This window comes from Lycium ferocissimum, chromosome 12 (genome assembly GCF_029784015.1).
Source record: "Lycium ferocissimum isolate CSIRO_LF1 chromosome 12, AGI_CSIRO_Lferr_CH_V1, whole genome shotgun sequence".
NCBI lineage: Eukaryota > Viridiplantae > Streptophyta > Magnoliopsida > Solanales > Solanaceae > Lycium > Lycium ferocissimum.
The window spans coordinates 35990751-36009741 of NC_081353.1; the positions used below are offsets into that span (position 1 = coordinate 35990751).

The window sequence follows — 18991 nt, forward strand, 5'->3', positions numbered from 1 at the left end:
AAGGAACTCTCTGCCTTGTGCACTGTTCAGGCTGATGTGTAATTGCGGCAAATAATATCCTTTTATGAGTACTGGGCCTGAGCATGAGAGCTAAATGGGGTTAATATTATATATCAATGATCTGAAATCGTTTAAACATGGTATTCTAGCTTCACGAGTCAACTGGGTTTGTAGCTCTTTGCAAGTTGTTTCCAGTTCACGGCTTTCTCACAAGAGACATTTATTTTTATACATAAGATATTTGAAAGTAACATGAGAGATATTTGAAGGCTTATTTTCTTATATTCAAATTGCAAATGGGCCGTGTTCAACCATTTTCTCCCTCTGAATGAGTCTAATAGATATATCATTTGGTATTAAATGGAAGAGTTGTTAGATACATGTCTCTTACAAAACAGGCAACTAGCAACCATTTTGGGACCAAATCTACTTTGGTATTCTTGGGTCATATCCCATTTATTGAATCAATCACATTTTAAGAGAGCCACAACTTTGATAGTCTACCATTGGACATCGCCAACATCCCTACACACGACATGGCTTTAGCTAGTAACATAGTATTTAGTACATCAACAACTTCTCCATGGAGTTAGCCGTTAGGATGCTTGTGAGGCCTAACACCATTTGGAGAATAATAGTACGAATAATTAAGTACAAATGCATTGAATTCTATGAGAACTATATGAGGAAGGCAGAGAGTTGAAAAGGTTGACAAGGATAAAAGTCATGATATCACAAAGAAATGGTCATTATCAGAGGATACAGATAGCCCGCCAGTGGTGATAGTAGCATGGCATAAAACGAGTGTGGGTAACTACTTACCCTTGTCCATGCATATTTCAGGAGTAAGGGCCTCATCCAGAGCCAATAAACTAGTTGGTACAATAGTGCAGACGAACTATATTAGCTAATACACAGTTAAAGTATCAGCCACATATCTGCTGTCCTTGAGTAACAATTTCATTAAGCTGGGCAGAAAATTAATCCAAATTGATCTGAATAATCCTGACCAAAACCAAAATTGATTATCCAGTTAGTAAATCAAAGGTGAGCATGAGTAGGAGTTCAACCCTGAAAGTAACTGCGTGATAGAGAGAACGGAAATTGCATATCAGTGCTTGTTTTTAAGCTTCTGGCATAACAGATGAGCAGTAGTCTTAGTCATTTCTTCTTCTGTTGCTCGTGGGGGTGGGGGTTTGCTCTGAAAGGAGTTTCAAAACATTCACCAATGCCCGTAAACGATCCCAGATGTTCAAACCATAAAGAGTTTCCACCAGAGACTCTTGGAACTCGAATCCGTTTTCAGCAACAGGATACTGCAAAAGATGGTGTAAAATGTATATGATATGAAATGTACGAATGGCAGCATATATATATATATATATTTCAGAAGACGTGCAACTCACCTGAATAGGCTTTGGTATCTTGGTTTTAATAAGAGGCCAAAACCGGTCCTCAACAACCGACTTTACAAGACAACAAGCTCGTAATCCTTCAATACCAGCAAATCTTCCAAATCCACTGTCTTTGACTCCACCAAATGGCAGGGACTGCATATCATTATTCAGGAGAAAATGTTAGAAGGGTCCATTTTAAGAAGAACCAAGAAAAAAAGGGGTGTCGGGGAGGACAAACGAGTTAGCCTAATAAGCTGGGAGTGTGGACTTTCGGGATAGTTTGCCTTTAGAAGAGACATTTCAGGCTCGCACATAGCAAAGCCTCAGGACCAATGAGAAGAGCGGGAAGGTCATGAGCTTCAGGGGTCGAGAATGAGGTGCAAGTAATGAGGGGAAAAGTAGGGTAACCTGATTGGGTGATGCAATTAACAGTTACTTCTGGCTGTAGAAGTGGAGGTAGGGAAGCTGACTTGTAGCCCGTTAAATTTGCAAATGTAGACACTTAAAGGCAGAAAGAGGATCTTTGTTTGTTCTCCTTTGGTGTCAAGGTTAAGAAATAATAAGACCATATGGGATCCGCACAGAACTTCAAGTAGGACCGAGACTTAACCAAAGGGAACATTGTTACTGAAAATTGTATAATGGAGGAAAAAATATGGCAATCCATAATGGAGTTCTCACGCAGATGTCACAGGGTATTGTCTGAGGTTCACAAAATTGTCTCCAATTTGTAATTAGACTTCAATCATCATGAGGAAAATAGTCACATATAAGTATGCCAAACTCTTGATGCCTATAGGTACCTGACACATGTAATTAGATGCAAAGTCATTGACAGCAGCCACTCCACAATGTAATTGTGAAGCTATATGCCTAGCACGACGCTGACTGCCTGAAAATACAGCACAACCAAGCCCATATTTTGAATCATTTGCAAGTTGAACAGCTTCTTCATCAGAGCTGAATTTCATTATTGACAATATTGGTCCAAAAGCCTGCGAGCAATTGCCATATGTAGTAAATCAAACCACCTTCATCCCTGGAGTAACTAAAATGAACGATAATCTATCAAACTGATGATACCTCCTCCTGCATCAATTTCATCGTGTGATTTACATTTACGATCACAGTAGGAGGAAAGTACTGATCAACAGCACCTTCGCCAATATTGCCTACACTTCCTCGAGCAACAATTTCAGCGCCTTTGTCTAGAGCATCATTTACTAGGTATTGAAGCTTTTCAGAATGCTCTTGCATGCATATGGCTCCCATGTCATACTTCCCGGACAGAGGAGGACCCTACAATACAATGTTCAGTTTTGAAAAATCAGACTGTTAGCAAAATCACGAATTTCAAAGTAAGTCAATGAGCAAGAAATAAGTAGTTTTATGCTTAGGTTTCAGGCAATTATCATGTATTTATCTCTCAATTCTAGGCAAACACATACTAAGAAAGTACAGATAGGATTGGTAAGCCACCTAACTATCGATCTGAACAAGGATGAACATGAAGACAGTACATTACGAGCTGAACATTTAGATAGAGATAGGATCGGTAAGCCACCTAACTAAGAAGCCAAACAGCCACTATGTGCAAAAATAATCATTTTTCATGAAGAATAAAGATATTATAATGCATTGATTTGAAAATGTGGCACAAATGAGAAAAGTCACGTACAGCAATAACTGATTTCACAATTTTAGATACTTCAGCAACAAAAGAAGAGTAAACGTCCTTGTGAATATAAAAACGTTCTGCACCAGCACAATTCTGCCCGCTTGATTGGAGAGCTCCTCTAGCAGCAACTTGTGCAACCTGCATCAAATTTGATTATTTCTTTAACGACTCACTGAGATACAGTTGAATGATCTTCTTTCTTTAACTTCTCATCGAGATATTTGAATCAAGTTTGATTTCTTTAAAATCTCTTGAAAAAAAAAGATATAGTTGAATGATCTTCTTTTTTTAACTTCTCATAGAGATATTTGAATGATGTTCCTATCATAGTTGAAACCAATCAAATGAACTCGATCCCCAAAATGAAAGCAGACAGGAAAAGTTTATACATGCGGCACATCAACATCTTCACAGACAATAAATGCGTCTTTTCCACCAAGCTCAAGGGTAACTGGTATCAGTGTATCTGCAGCACTCCGCATGATCTGTAGAACATTAGGATTTACAATTCAGCAGAAAAAAGAAAAGTTAATCAAAGGCATAGAGAAGATGAAAACTGAAGTTAAGTCACTCAGTATTAGATATGAAAAGATAAGCCTGTAGTCCCTGTTCAGGGAGAGCCTACCATTTTGCCCACACCAGGTGATCCAACGAATATAATTTTGTCGACAGAGGATACTAGTGCTTCTCCAGTTTCAGCAAATCTGGCAAGGGAATTTTAATAAAATGTATGACAAATCAACCCAGAACAGGAAGGATAAATGCTGTACAAATGCATACCCTGTTATAACTTCTACCAAGTTCTCAGGAGCTCCGACTGCAGCAAGAGCAGTTTGAATTATTCTCAGATAGAAACACCCAGACCAACTGGCATGCTCTGAGACCTAAGGTAACAAAGAGGTGATCTCGTCAAAAGAAAAAACCACAGTTTTCTAGCAGTTTGCTTCTATGAGGTTGTATATTTTGCAGTTCTATTTACACGAGTATATATTTGAAGTTCAAGATCTGATAACTACATTTTAAGTAAACTTCATCTCAACTATCTTCCTATTGCTTTTAGTGTAGCTAAAGTTTTATCCATGAGCAAACAGGCAATATAGGAAGTTGGAAAAGAAAAAAGAAGACCTTTATCACAATGCTGTTCCCTGAGAAGACTGCCGCCAACATTGGATTAAAGATATTGTGGAATGGGTAATTCCATGAAACAATAGCACCAACAACACCAAGAGGAGAAAATTCCACTTTTGCAATCTTGTGAAGCATTGATCTCCCACATGAACTGCAAACCACAACATACAATCAAAAATTTCCTTAACACTTCTAGTTATCAAGAGCTGAAGCCATGTAAGTACAGAGTCCACTATTTTATTGAAATGCAAGGAAGAGAAACCATTTGCATAACGTACCGGTATTCAGGCTTTAGCCACTTTTCACCCTCTGAAAGAAGCCAATGGATTTTTTCACATGTAGTCATTATTTCTCCCAAGGAGGCATCTACCATTGTTTTTCCAGTATCACGTGAAGAGATACTAACAAAAGTTGTTCAGAGAAATAACCAACAAGGTTAAATAAAAATAGAAGCATGAAGAAGAGGCAATTTAAATGCAACTAACTCTTAGACTAAAACTAAGTGTTCTCATATGTGAGAGAAATAGAAACAGGACATGGTAAATTTTCATCGTCATGAAATTCTTCTGTTACTTCTGTACTTGCTTATTTATAATAAGTGAGACTCTTCTGTCATATCATTAATTATATTGAGAATTGTTGGACACAACTTTGAGGCAACCAACACCTGGAATAAGGTCATTGACATGAAGTTCTGAACTCTGGGGCTCTAGGCAATAGCTTGATAGACTTCAGTTATCTCCTATCCAATTTCATAGCATATGACTGTGAAATGAAATTATGTAACTTTCATAATGCTCCAAGTTTTGTATAGATGTATTGCGAAGCTATTAAGTGAATTTATTTACGTTCGCTCCTCGGGCATAATTTAATGTTTCAATACTGTTGGCAGTGTAAAATAGCAATTTTAAATGGCAAGTGTTCTTACTTGCATATAAGGTCTTGATGTTCAATAATATACTTCAGAAGTATACGTAGAAACAGACGTCTTTGCTTGAAGCTACTCTTTGCCCATATCTTCTGAGCTTTCCTTGCCTGTGCAACCCGCTCCTTAACCTGAGCATAATTAAATTTGTTAATTGCATTTGACTTGCATGTAAAGAGGTATCATACAAAAGACTGTCGATGCTGGTTTTTGAGGGTGAAGAACATGGAAATCAATAAGATTTCAGATATAAGGTGGAGTAAGCTAAGGAAAATCACGGGCTATGATAAGGCCTGCTCTGGTGCAAAAGTGTGGCCAATTAGGATTGGGTTTTATGATGCTATCTTAGCACCCCTATTTGGTCTATTTTAAATAACAAACCTATCTTGAAGTTCATGTATGAGTTTATCACATAAAGGTTCTCATGATATTAAGTAGCAGGAAAAGAGAAACAGTTAGCTGTATACCAAGTCTTGATAAGATGACTTTACGCAAAACTTCATACAAGAATTCTATATACTAAACCATGTAATAAAGGGAAGGAGGGAAAAGGGAAAGTTCGTTTAGTGCATGAGAGGAGAGATTGACATTTAGAATGGAGGAACACAAAATATCATATTTATATTAGTACATAAAACTGACCTCATCAGGTTTCAGCGCCGGGAAATAACCCAAGTACTTCATTGTTGCAGGTTCATAGCACTGAACTTTATCCGTATGCCGTCTTGAGGGAATCTAAAGCAAAATTCAGTGTGAAAATATATAAGTGTCACATTCTTTTACTTTTCGAATGAACCATATGAAGTTCCAGAAAAAGTAAGAAGGCAAATTTCATTTGAATAACAAAACGGACATGCACACTACAGTAAATCTCAAACTGTGTCATCTGACTTGGTCTCCTAAAGAGAAATGCTTTCTTGATAGTGTGAATGAGTTGGAAGCGGGAGGAACTACTCTCAGTAAGATGTTGAGTTGATAGATTACGTAAAACTCATATTATCGGATGGAAATGCTTTAGCAGTAATTTCCAATGTTTGGTTAGGTTTAATTTGAGACCATGCTGTTGTCGAAAAGAATTATCTCCACCAAAAGAGGAAAACTGACTTTATAAACCTAGGGATGGAACTCATTTTGCATACAAAAATATCCCCATTTTTGCTACATATCTCTTGCATCGACCATCAATAAGGCATTTTTGCCAACCTTTACAAAATACAACCAAAACACAATCATCACATTTTCTCTCTTTTCTTTTCTTTAAAAAGGTTATGTCTGGGCCAGTTTGTGCTTGTTTAATCCACCAGACACTTTCTATCTGTCACCAGTACTATACCATGTAACTCAGACCACCAAGGCTTAACCATATAAGAATAATTCCTCTAGTCCAGCTTTTATTGGGACTTCAATCTTGCTTCCCAAATTTGTCTCAACTGTTAGGCTAACCCCAAGGGGGCAATTCAATCCTCATACTCTGTCCACCACCTTGTATGATATTATGATAATAATATATCACCTGCTTTTACACTCAACTTGACATTGTAAAATGTTCTAGTAAATGATCTGTAGTGTTTGATTTCTAATGTAAACACTTCCCCAATATCTCGAATGGAAATTCAAATTGCAGTGTAATAAGTATACATCACTAAGTGCCTCTTCAGAAAGAAAAAGATAAACTGAAAAGAGTTGATCAAAACCCAACGGGTGAAAGTCAACTAACCACATTTCAACCGAATCACACCGTGAAAGAGATTTCAAACATAAAAAGGAAAAAAGAAGCAAAAACAAAAAATTAAACAAAAGTAAGCAAAACACAATGCAACACCATCTATGATTCGAATTCGAATCAACATTAAGAAAATGTAACAAAATTCAATCTATGCAAGTAGCATTTCATTCATAACTTACATAAATGAAGCTGTTATCTTTCATGTGATTCCCGTCGTCCAACACTACAATATCAAAAACATCACTAAAACCCAACACAGTAATAGATTCAAAAATATCAACACTGTCATACCATAAGGAGTAAATAATATAATCAAATAATCTATTCCCTCTGTCCCAGTTTATGTGACACCTTTTGCTTTTCGAGATTCAAACTATATCAACTTTGACCAACATTTTAATATGTATTTTTCATCATATTGACAAGAGAAGAATGTCAACTTATACTACTCGTCGTATAGTTTCTGAATATCGAAATTTTAATTCTAAAAAATTGAGTTGATTTAATCCAATTTAGCTTCGAAGATTAGTCAAATTGACTCTTAATAAGCGAAAAATGTCACATAAATTGGGACTGGGGCAGAGGGAGTAACTACTAGCTTTATACATTACAATAAAGCACAACTGATCAATAAGCAATTTCGAAGTACTGCAAATATGATGACGTCTTGTGACACCTTTTGCTTTTCGAGATTCAAACTATGCCAACTTTGATCAATATTTTAATATGTACTTTTTCATCATATCGACATGAGAAGAATGCCAACTTATACTACTTGTCATATAGTTTTTGAATATCTAAATTTTAATTCTAAAATATTGAGTTGACCTAATCCAATTTAGCTTCAAAGATTAGTCAAATTGACTTTCGATAAGCAAAAAATGTCACATAAATTGGGACTGGGACGGAGTAACGACTACTCCCTCTGTCCCAATTTATGTGATACATTTCGCTTTTCGAGAGTCAATTTGACTAAACTTTGAAGTTAAATTGGATTAGATTAATTCAATATTGTAAAATTACAATTTATATATTTGAAAACTACATGAAAAGTACTATAAGTTGCAACTTTCTCATATCAATTTGGTGAAAAAATACATCTTACAATGTTGGTCAAAGTTCATGCAGTTTGAATCTCGAGCAAGCGAAAAATATCACATAAATTGGGACAGAGGGAGTAGCATTTTTACATTACGAGTCAATAAGCTATTTAAAAGTACTTCAAAATGCATTAGTTCGTAGCTTTACCATCAGAAGTGTCGACATCAATGGAAGGGACATTGGAAGGAATGAGCATCAACAGTAATCTACAGATTGCAACTTATACTACTTATTGTATAGTTTTTGAATATCTAAATTTTAATTATAAAATACTGAGTTAATCTAATCCAATTTAACTTCAAACATTAGTCAAATTAACTCTCGATAAGAAAAAAAGTCACATAAATTAGGGCGGAGGCAGTAACTACTACTAATATTTACACATTCCAATAAACCACAACTGAATGAACAAGCTATTTAAAGTACATCAAAATGCAAAATACGACGACGTTTCATTCATATCTAAATTTTAATTCTAAAATATTGAGTTGATCTAAGCCAATTTAACTTCGAAGATTAGTCAAATTGACTCTCGATAAGCGAAAAATGTCACATAAATTGACATAGAGTGAACAACTACTACTAGTATTTATACATTACAATAAACCACGACTGATCAATACAGCACTTCAACTTATACTACTTGTTCTATAGTTTTTGAATATCTAAATTTTAATTCTAAAATAATGAGTTGATCTAATCCAATTTAGCTTCAAACTTTAGTCAAATTGACTCTCGATAAGCGAAAAGTATCACATAAATTGGCACAGAGGGAGCAACTACTAGTATTTATACATTACAATATACCACGACCGATCAAAAAGCAATTTGGAAGTACTTCAACTTATAGGAGTTGTGTCTACTGTTTGAATATCTAAATTTTAATTCTAAAATATTGAGTTGATCTAATCCAATTTAGCTTCAAACAATAGTCAAATTGACTTTCGATAAGCGAAAAATGTCACATAAATTGGCACAGAGGGGGCAACTACCAGTATGCATACATTACAATAAACCGCAACTGATCAATAAGCTATTTAAAAGTACTTCAATTGCAAAATAAGTTGACGTTTCCTTCATATCTAAATTTTAATTCTAAAATATTGAGTTGATCTAATCCAATTTAACTTCAAAGTTTAGTCAAATTGACTCTCGATAAGCGAAAAGTATCACATAAATTGGCATAGAGGGAACAACTACTGCTAGTATTTATACATTACAATAAACCACAACTGATCAATAAAGCAATGAAGTACTTCAACTTATACTACTAGTTGTATAGTTTTTGAATATCTAAACATTAATTTTAGAATATTGAGCTGATCTAATCCAATTTAACTTCAAAGTTTAGTTAAATTGACTCTCGATAAGCAAAAAGTCTCACCAAAATTAGGACGGAAGGAGTAACTACTAGTAATATTTATACATTCCAATTAACCACAACTAATCAATGCAAAATACACGTTTTCAAATATCTAGATTTTGATTCTAAGTTATTGAGCTGATCTAATCCAATTTAACTTCGAAGATTAGTCAAATTGACCCTCAATAAGCGAAAAATGTCACATAAATTGGCACGGGGAAGCAACTACTAGCATTTCTACATTACAAATACTAATTAATAAGCAAATTCAAAGTACTACAAATGCAAATATTGAACTAATCTAATCCAATTTAACTTCAAAGATTAGTCAAATTGACTCTCAATAAGCTAAAAATGTCACATAAATTGGCACGAGGAAGCAACTACTAGCATTTATACATTACAAATAATTAATAAGCAATTTCGAAGTACTGCAAATGCAAATATTGAGCTGATCTAATCCATTTAACTTCGACGATTAGTCAAATTGACTATCAATAAGCGAAAAATGTCACATAAATTGGCACAAGGAAGCAACTACTAGCATTTATACATTACAAATACTAATTAATAAGCAATTTCAAAGTACTGCAAATGCAAATATTTGAGCTGATCTAATCCAATTTAACTCCGAAGATTAGTCAAATTGACTCTCGATGAGCGAAAAATGTCACATAAATTGGCACAGAGTGAGCAACTACTACTAGCATTTACGACCGATCAATAAGCTATTTAAAATTACTTCAAAATGCAAAATACGACGTCGTTTAGTTCATAACTTTACCATCAGAAGTATCGACATCAATAGAAGGAACATTAGAAGGAATGAGCATTAACAAAAATCTACAGATCGCAAATGCGATGGCGATAACAATCAACGGCCACCAGAAAGCCATTTGGAAGTTTCTAGAAAGTTCTAGAAGCTTCGAGAAGAATTGTTAGGGTTTTTTTTTTTTAAGCTACAATTAGAAGGAAATTGAAGAACAAATCGCCATAGCCACAAGAGAGAAAAGAGTGTGAAAAGATTCCCAGTTTCCTCGTAGATGTCGCTTTATAGTCTTTAACAGTTCACTAATTAGCCTTTTTAAATAACTGATGACGTGTCATTTTCTCTTTATTGATGGTCTAGTCGATTTGCACACATTTTAAATATTGACATTTCTTAATCTCCTTTTAATTGAGGAAAAACTATCTGGTTTATTTTTGAATATATAAATTTTAATTTAAAATACTGATTTGATTTTTTTTAATTTAGGAAGATTAGTTAAATTGACTCTCAATTAGCAAAGCATTTCGCTAGGATAGAAGGAGTAACTTATTCCCTTTTATTACTTGACCTATCACTATAATACATCTTAACTATCGGTGGTGATAGTTTTAAATTATTTCGGTAGAAAAGGAGAACAACATGGTAGTTAAGGGGTTTTTATGCATAATAACTAATAGTGATTTAAAAGCTGTGGTTCAGGTATGAAAAATAATTGGGGTGTGAAAGTCACCAAAAAGGAATAGTTGTGTTTTGACCATTGCCATTGTGGTCTTGATTTAAAGTTTTATGGGCTTTAACAAATGTTATACTACATGTTTATGATCATAAGTTTCAAAATCTTATAGCTATACAAATGTGAGACATGTTTATGATCATAAGTTTCAAATTTCAAATCTTATAGGTATACCAATGTTATAATGCATAAGATCATAAATTTCAAAATTAATCTTCATTCTTCTTTTAAATTTTGTGCCTATTCAAACTACACAATCTAAATTGGAATGGAAGGAGTATGGGTACTCATATGTCGTTGTAACACAAAAAAGTTATAGTTCAACCATACTTAAAAAAAAGACTCTTATGATTTGACATATTATATTTTACCTTTTTCAAAAAAAATATTTGAATTTTTTTTTTTTTTTTTTTTTTGTAAGTAAACTAGTTCAATGACTAAATTTACATAATCTTTCAAAATTACACTTCGTTCGAGGTAGAACACCTAAAAATCTCTAAACTTGGCCCTCAATCTCATCAATTGAAATTTTTTTCACAAATAATCATAATTTCTCTCTACAAAATTACTAGTCTCTTTATTAACTCTTATTTGTGGTGCACAAATTTCTGGAATGTAGGCGGTGGTTATGATCGATCCATAGAAAGGAAGGAACAACCTCTATTTTTCATTGAGGATTTTTGAGAAAAAATCATTTCATATACCTCCGATTCCTTATAAAAGATATTTATAAAAGATATTCGATCTATTAGAATAGAAGTTAAAAGAGGGTATCATATTTTATTCACTGCACACTTAAACTTTAGGATCTCTTATTACCACACAAAAATCACAGAATGTTTATATTCTTTTGCTACTCCAATAATGTTTTCAAATATTCCTAGATTCTCATAAAAGCAATAAATAAACTTCCTATGTAACAATACTTTGCTTTCTGACAAAACAATGCTTCTCTGTAAATGAAGTAAACAAATAATGAATTCTCCCAGATGTTCAACTCATAAAAAGATACAAGTATCTCTTGTTCAGACATATTTATAACACCTACCAATCAGCTTTTATTCCTATATTTTATGGTTTGTCATCAACAAGATATTCAGATTGTTTCTCCTTAATATCTTTGCTGCATTCATCTGGTAACCTTATTTCACTCCTTTAATCCTATGAGTTCATGTATATCCTCCTCCCCCCCAACCCTCTCTCTCGTGGTAGTAGCGAATCTAGATTAAACGTAGCGGGTTTGATAGAATCTACTGCGTCTAGCTCTGACTATATATGTATATATATGCGTGTGATTATGTAAAAATTTGGCACGTTTATGAAAAACGGGATGTATTGACTCTAAATCTTGAATTAATCATTGGTTAGGGCGATCATTAGGAGTGGGGTGGTACAAATTTGAGGTTTTTGAATTGTTATCTTTTCTTGCAGGGGTTTAGTTAATTTCATTTATAAAGTTTAATGAAGTAAGGATTTTGGAGGCAGCCAATGCTACTCATGTCTCAAGGAAAGATGATGGAAGAAGATATATCCTACACAAATGCGAAAACCGAAGATCATGTATTACTCGATATCGTGCAAGAAGAAGAAGATCTTGTACAATCAATTGGTGAGAAGATGAAAAATATCTCAAGTGTTCATCGTATCAACAAAGTTCGTCAAGAACTTAAAAAGGGAAGTGAACATGATTACTCTCCTAAGTTAGTCTCAATAGGTCCTTTCCACCATGGAGTTGCCACCCTTAACGACATGGAGGAACATAAGTGGTGTTATCTCAACACACTTGTTAGTCGAAAACCAATAAACACACAAACCATTTTAGAGAATTGTGTGAAAACACTTAGAAATTTAGAGGACAAAGCTAGGAAATGCTATGGAGAGAACACAATAGATCAAATGGGAAGTAATGAATTTGTCCAAATGATGTTACTTGATAGTTGTTTTATCATTGAGCTCTTTATTAAGTTTGCTATAAAGGGTTTTCGACGTAGAGATGACATATTCTTTAGCAATTACGAGACGTTTATTCGTCTTAGATGTGACTTGATACTACTCGAAAACCAAATCCCATTTCTTGTTCTTCACCAAATGTTTCACTTAGTTCCAATTCCTAAAGGATGTACTTACTCCCTTATTCAACTTGCCTTACTCTTTTTTAGAAAATTGATTCCAGGAGAAGGACTTGTAACTACAGAGAGATTTGGTCCTGAAGTTCACCATTTATTGGATTTAGTTCACCAATGTTATCTCCCAACAAGTGCTCAAATTCACTCAAGTGAGGTACAAAAACATACGCACCATGTACTACATCTTCATCATGTAGGGATCAAGTTCAAGAAGGCAATAAGTGACAGCGTTATGAATATAAGATTTACCAAAGATGGAGTCTTGGAGATTCCACCATTGAAAATATACAATTACTCTGAGATTTTGTTCAAAAATATGGTGGCAATGGAGCTGTGTGGTACCAGTAGAAGTGGCCCGAAGCATGTCGTGTCTTACGTTTACCTCATGAAAAGTCTTGTAAGGTCTGCAAATGATGCAAGCTATTTTACACAAAGGGAAATTTTGGACAGCAGTTTGTCTAATGATAAAGAGATTTTGGAACTGTTCACAAGGCTTCATGTGGATTTTGATGTCGAGGATTTCTATTATAGTGGACTTTGTGATAAAGTTAATAAATACAAGAAGGAAACTAAGTGGACACTATGCTGCCAGAAAATTAGCCATGTACTTAAGAAGACTTCCAAAGGAATTACAGGCTAACATTTTTTCTTAGTAGTTTCTGTTTTTGCTGCATTCATTTTCTTTATTTGCTTTTCTACTGCAGCATGCTTGAGAAAGTTGAATTTGAAATCTCCTTTCATCATTTTCGTTTGGTATCACTATATGCAGATTCCAAGTTATCTTTGTCTATGTTGTTTTATTACTATTATCATTTTACTTGAACAGCATACGTACACTTTTTCGAATACTAAGAAACCAAAAAAGAAAAAAAAGGAAGAATACTAACAAACGAGTTAATGTTAAACTGAATTTCTTTGTTTCATCTTAATTCTTAACTTCTTCACATGATCCTTCACATCTCAGTAAAAGGACAATCTTTCATCTATACAAACTATCAAAATATATCTGGTAAATCATGTTTACACATTGGACAATATATATAATTGATGTCACAATAGCAAAAGGATAAATATACTGCATTTTTCTGCATAAGCTGGCCGAAAGTGGAGTAAATTGCCAAACATATTCCCCGTTAACTCCATATTTACTGTTGATAGATTTAGGATTCATCCATGAAGACAGCACCGTGGCCATTAGCTTTCATGAATTTCTTTAACAGAAGTGCAAGTATAGCAATTGTAAGTCCAACTGCTGCCCATGTGAATATACGGTCATCAGCTTGTCTCGGAACACTCTGTTGAGGTGTATGCAATATCCGATGCTCAGTGGGCCGTACAGCAGGGGCCTCTATAGGTGCCTGTACAGGATCAGCATCTAAAGCCAATTCACGTCTCTCTTCAGTAGTTGTGTCAGCAACAGGTGGATTAGGACGCATTTCTTCAGCAGCCTCGTCGGTAGGGTTCTCTGGACTCACTTGGACCTCGTCCTCTCTGTTAATATTCTGTTCTTCAGGAGCTGGTGACGAAGTAGCTTGAGGAACTGGGGGTGCTTTGCTTAGCATGTATTCATGTATCTGTAAAATAAATCAACTATTAATGCTTGAGCCTGCAGACAACCGATTGGATATCAAAATGATATTCAGATAATTCGATACCTCGTCCATCAGCTTCTGGCGCTCAGGAGTCCCATACCTTGGAGCCGTTTCACGAGATTTAATAGCTAAAGCACGCCTTTCTTCCTTCGTATAGTCTAGGGATCCAAGGGCACCATTTGGGCTGGTAGGCATAAATGCGATCAGAGCTACCAGTGCGGTCCGAACTGCAAATCATAAGTAAGATAATTAAACACTGATTAGCGTCCATCAATGCGTCTGACCCTTAATACAAAAGAGTATGCCACACAATAGCTTGATGCACTGCAAACTGCTTTTCTCTAGTCAATACAACTACAAGCATAATAATTGCAGGTCAATGATGTATTATGCATAGTTGCTACCCATTTTGCTTGCTTTACTTTTTTATTTGAGATTTTTACCTACTTATTTCTGTGATGTTTGCAATGTCTTTTGCTCAAGTACAGGATACCATACCAATCATTAAAAAATTGACGCACATGTTCAATCATATCTTCCGTCTTTTAAAATCAACAGAGAGCCTCGTAACACTACTGTGCCAGATCTAAATACACTCAACTAAGCCACAGGTTAAAAGGACCCTCCACAAAAAAAAAAAAAAAAAAAAAAAAAAAAGGGGGGGGGGGGGGGGGGGGGGTAAAATGCCAACTCATGCAGATGAAGATTTCTTTTTATGTCCTAACATGACATCGTGCATCTTGAGTATCTGGTAATATATCCCAAAAGAAAAAAACTATTGCAACAATATGAAAGTGAATCCTTCATTAAAATATAACATATTGTGAAAATGGTGGAGAGAATGATGAAGTTACCACTCCATGATGGTTGCCAGTGCTCAGGATGATGATTAGAAATACTCAAACATATCTTGGTTTGGGTTTCAAAACGTCCATTAGGCTGAAAAGACAATCAACCATGAGTTAGCAGATTATTAAACAGGAAATGAATCAATCTAAACCCAGATGGAAATGGAAGAGAATATGGGATAGGTTTAGCAGCTTCATTCAATAGCCTATCCCAACCCACAAGACAGACTCCGTTTCCCCCTACCAACCCATGCAACCACCCCTCCCAACAGTACCATCTCTTCTCTTACAGTTTGTTGACCCTTTTCCCTTTTGTTTTTCCTTTACAAATATTTTTTCGCGACCCTCCTCAGTGAATTTGTGTAGTGAGAGGGAAACTTAGGTCACACTGAAAAACACATTCCAGATTTGCAGAGGGAGAAAAGCAAAAACCCTTCAGTACTCATCAGTTAGATCTTATCCTCTTTGAATTACAAATCTCTAGCCTCTTTTCCCATGATACCTGTTGTTTAATCTTTCTTTCACACCGTCAAGAAAATTTTAGCGCACTGCCAGCCTAATCCGAGAAGCCCGCTTGTGGCAGGGTGGGGTTTGCAACGCACATCACACGCCCCATTCCGATCTCTGCTAAACCCTACTCCATAGAATGAACTGAGTAAGACAAGCTATTAAAGCAGCAAGAGACTTACAGTCAAAAGCATGAAAGAAGGAGGCTTGAAAGGATATTCAGCAGGCAACTGGATTCGTCCATGATAAATCCCCCCTTCAAACTCAGAGTCTCCTGGACCCCTGATTGCAAATTGCCATTCAAATATGTTCTCCTGAAAAAGTAATATAAAGTTCAGCTTTAAATTGCTGTGTCATTGTGCAACTTTTAGATTTAAAAATAACTTGTAAATGGAAGATAACTAGTCATTTGTCAATAGACTTTCATGCAAGACACAATATTTCAAAAGCAATATGGACATAACCTACTATGATGACATCCATTTACCAGTGATGAATTCAAGAATATTAAAATACGCATGTTACCACATAAGAAAAGAAGGAAAATACCCAAAATCAAATCTTCACCTATTTATATCATAACAGTGCCAAAGGCATCAAACTGAGAGCTAGAAGAGCACGGAGCTCATTCATTGTAAGTGAGGTTGATTCATAACCAGGATCAAATATAATCCTTAACATATATGAGCTAGAACATAAAAAAAAATCTACGTCAAGAAATTTTATCAAAGCTTAAGAGATTTATATCATGGGCAACCTTATGTAGAACCCCACTATTATCATTTTAAACACTAAAAATCACATGTTGCTGCCTTGTCCAATTTGTAATTTAGTTTATTTTGGCAGCAGCAAAATACTAGCATAAAAGGTTTCATCGAAGCAGTTTCAAATTTCCATGCAGGAACATAATTGCATCAAAGAAACCCCTTCCCTACCAATAAGGAAAACAATCAAATCTCACTTCCATAACCAAAAGCAAACCATAAGCAAGCAAATTAGCTATACTCTCTAGCTTAATAACTAAAAACCACACACCCTACTTATGTATACACTGGCACAAGCAGAAAAAAATCCTTCAATTTATTTGACACTTATTACTTATCGCCAGTAAAACCACACCCCCTATTTATCTGTACAGTTTTTGCTCATTGCGAGTATATTTGACTAATTTTCTGAGCTAAATCAGACTATATATTCTCAATTTTTAAAATTAACATATCAAGATAAGGAAATTTTTCGTACTATAATTTAAAATTCACCTAAGAAGTTACAATTTTTTTCATCAAGCTTCAATCAATTTTAATCTAAAAAAGCAAAAATTAGCAATTAAATCGAAACCTCGAGAGGAAGGCTCGTGAACTTGCAATTCACCTAAAAAAGCTAAAAATATTGATCAACTTCAATCAATTTGAATCTCGTAAAGAAAAAGTGCACAACATTAAAATTCTAGATCCGCCAAAGAGAAAAACAGATAAAACATGAAAGGATAGGATAAATTTCATTAGGAAAAAGGAAATTAAGGAATTAAGTTCGAAACCTCGAGAGGAAGGCTCATAAAATCATCAGAAGGCTTATATTGATCAAACGTCAATTTTTGAATCTCGGAAAAGCAAAAAGTGCAACACATTTAAATTCTAGATCATGAAATGATAAGGTCGATTTCGTTAGGAAAATGGAAAATAGAGGAATTAAACTGAAAACTAGAGAGGATTTTTGCTCCACTCGAATATACATACAGTTTTTTGCTCATGGTAAGTATATTTGACTAATTTTCTGAGCTAAATCAGACTATTTATTCTCAATTTTTAAGATTAACATATAAGGATTATGATAAGGTCGATTTCGTTAGAAAAACGGGAAAAACTAAGGAATTAAATCGAAGCAGTGTATATATACTGAATTTTTTAAAACAAACATATAAGTATTAGGATATTTTCGTAGTATAACTTGCAATTCACCTAAAATAAAATGATTATGAAATATTTCTTACTGTAATTTTCAATTCAACTTAAAATCCAAAAATATTGATCAAAACCTCAACTAGATTGAATCTGATAAAGTAAAAACTGCACCGCATCAAAATTCTAGATCCGCCAAAGAAAAAAAAAAGATAATTCATCAAGGATAAGGTAGATTTTCTCTTAAAAATGAAAAAAATTAAATTGTTTTTTTTTTAACTTGCAATTCACCTAAAAAAGCAATTCAATGAAAATGAATCTCAGAACACAACATTAAAAATCTAGATCCAAACCAAAAAAAAAAAAAAACATATAAATAGTGAAATAATAGGATAAATTCCGTTAGGAAAATTAAGATATTAAAAAATATATATATAGTTTTTGCTCATGGCGAGTCTATTTGACTAACTCTCTGAGCTAAACTAAACTATATTAATTCTCAATTTTTCAAATTAATCTAAAAAAAAATCGATCAAACCTCAATTAGATTGAATCTCAGAAAGCAAAAAAATGCACCGCATCAGAATTCTAGATCCAAAAAAAAAAAAAAAAAAAAAAAAAAAGATGAAATTATAGGGTAATTTAGACCTCGAGAGGAAGGCTCATGAAATCATGAGAAGGATTAGATTGCATTTCTTTAAGTTCCTGTAATATTCTCTTCACAGCTGGATTCTTCATATTATACTTGTCCACTGACGCCATTTCTACTGCTCTATTTCAGGTCAAAAATGTTACCACCGATAATGGATGAAGAGAGACAGAGAGAACTTTTGGTGGAAATAAACTATGTGTGGGTTACATATAAATTCTTGCTTAAGATTGCGCGTGACGCGTCATCATAATGATGTGGCGATAATTTATTGGATACATTGACAACACCTTAATTACTCAAATTGCTAACTTCCATAAAATTAGAAAATTGTGCTTATATAAATTAAAAAGGTAGTTAATGAATCTTAATTATTTAAATAAGATCAATTTTGGAAGAATCTGTCAAAAGTATTCTTGAAATGCTAAAGCACTACTTATATTGAAAAAAATTAAAAAGCCCAAAAAACCATTTATTATGGAACGGAGGGAGTATCTCGTATTTTTTTTTCTTACATATTGCCCATGTCTCAATTTATATGACACACTTTT

General features: G+C 34.4%; 3 protein-coding genes across 4 annotated transcripts; 1 reads left to right on the plus strand and 2 right to left on the minus strand.

Annotated features, from left to right (window-relative positions):
- Positions 1–699: 699 nt before the first annotated feature.
- On the minus strand, positions 700–10346 carry LOC132039605 (aldehyde dehydrogenase 22A1). The gene is made up of 14 exons (XM_059430103.1): positions 10103–10346; positions 7034–7077; positions 5771–5863; positions 5132–5259; positions 4482–4604; positions 4201–4354; positions 3856–3959; positions 3701–3779; positions 3465–3560; positions 3076–3213; positions 2481–2696; positions 2201–2392; positions 1407–1550; positions 700–1316 (listed from the first exon to the last, which is right to left on the minus strand). The coding sequence occupies exons 1-14, from the start codon at positions 10212–10214 to the stop codon at positions 1158–1160; spliced, it is 1782 nt and encodes a 593-aa protein (XP_059286086.1). The 5' UTR covers positions 10215–10346; the 3' UTR covers positions 700–1157.
- A 1369-nt stretch (positions 10347–11715) lies between these two features.
- On the plus strand, positions 11716–14097 carry LOC132041197 (UPF0481 protein At3g47200-like). The gene is made up of 2 exons (XM_059432028.1): positions 11716–11956; positions 12252–14097. Exon 2 carries the CDS (start codon positions 12309–12311, stop codon positions 13584–13586), a length of 1278 nt encoding a protein of 425 aa, XP_059288011.1. The 5' UTR covers positions 11716–11956; positions 12252–12308; the 3' UTR covers positions 13587–14097.
- Positions 13841–18582, minus strand: LOC132041198 (ubiquitin-conjugating enzyme E2 32). 2 transcript variants are annotated; one of them, XM_059432029.1, is made up of 5 exons: positions 18440–18582; positions 16076–16207; positions 15393–15477; positions 14602–14765; positions 13841–14520 (listed from the first exon to the last, which is right to left on the minus strand). In XM_059432029.1, exons 1-5 carry the CDS (start codon positions 18551–18553, stop codon positions 14107–14109), a joined length of 909 nt encoding a protein of 302 aa, XP_059288012.1. In that variant the 5' UTR covers positions 18554–18582; the 3' UTR covers positions 13841–14106. The 2 variants fall into 2 exon arrangements, with proteins under 2 accessions (XP_059288012.1, XP_059288013.1); XM_059432030.1 differs by lacking the exon at positions 18440–18582 and adding an exon at positions 17431–17535.
- Between the last annotated feature and the right edge of the window lie 409 nt (positions 18583–18991).

Bases quoted from the DNA above. Each gene is read 5' to 3' on its own strand.
- LOC132039605 (XM_059430103.1), bottom strand. From the start codon at position 10,214: ATGGCTTTCTGGTGGCCGTTGATTGTTATCGCCATCGCATTTGCGATC. The intron at 4,605-5,131 runs GTAAGAACACTT...AACTTTTGTTAG, and splicing joins CATCAAGACCTTATATGCAA to TATCTCTTCACGTGATACTG. The intron at 3,214-3,464 runs GTATAAACTTTT...AATTTGATGCAG, and splicing joins AAGATGTTGATGTGCCGCAT to GTTGCACAAGTTGCTGCTAG.
- LOC132041197 (XM_059432028.1), top strand. From the start codon at position 12,309: ATGCTACTCATGTCTCAAGGAAAGATGATGGAAGAAGATATATCCTAC.
- LOC132041198 (XM_059432029.1), bottom strand. From the start codon at position 18,553: ATGGCGTCAGTGGACAAGTATAATATGAAGAATCCAGCTGTGAAGAGA. The intron at 16,208-18,439 runs GTCTAAATTACC...TTACTTTTTCAG, and splicing joins TCATGAGCCTTCCTCTCGAG to GAGAACATATTTGAATGGCA. The intron at 14,766-15,392 runs GTAACTTCATCA...TATGATTTGCAG, and splicing joins CTGGCAACCATCATGGAGTG to TTCGGACCGCACTGGTAGCT.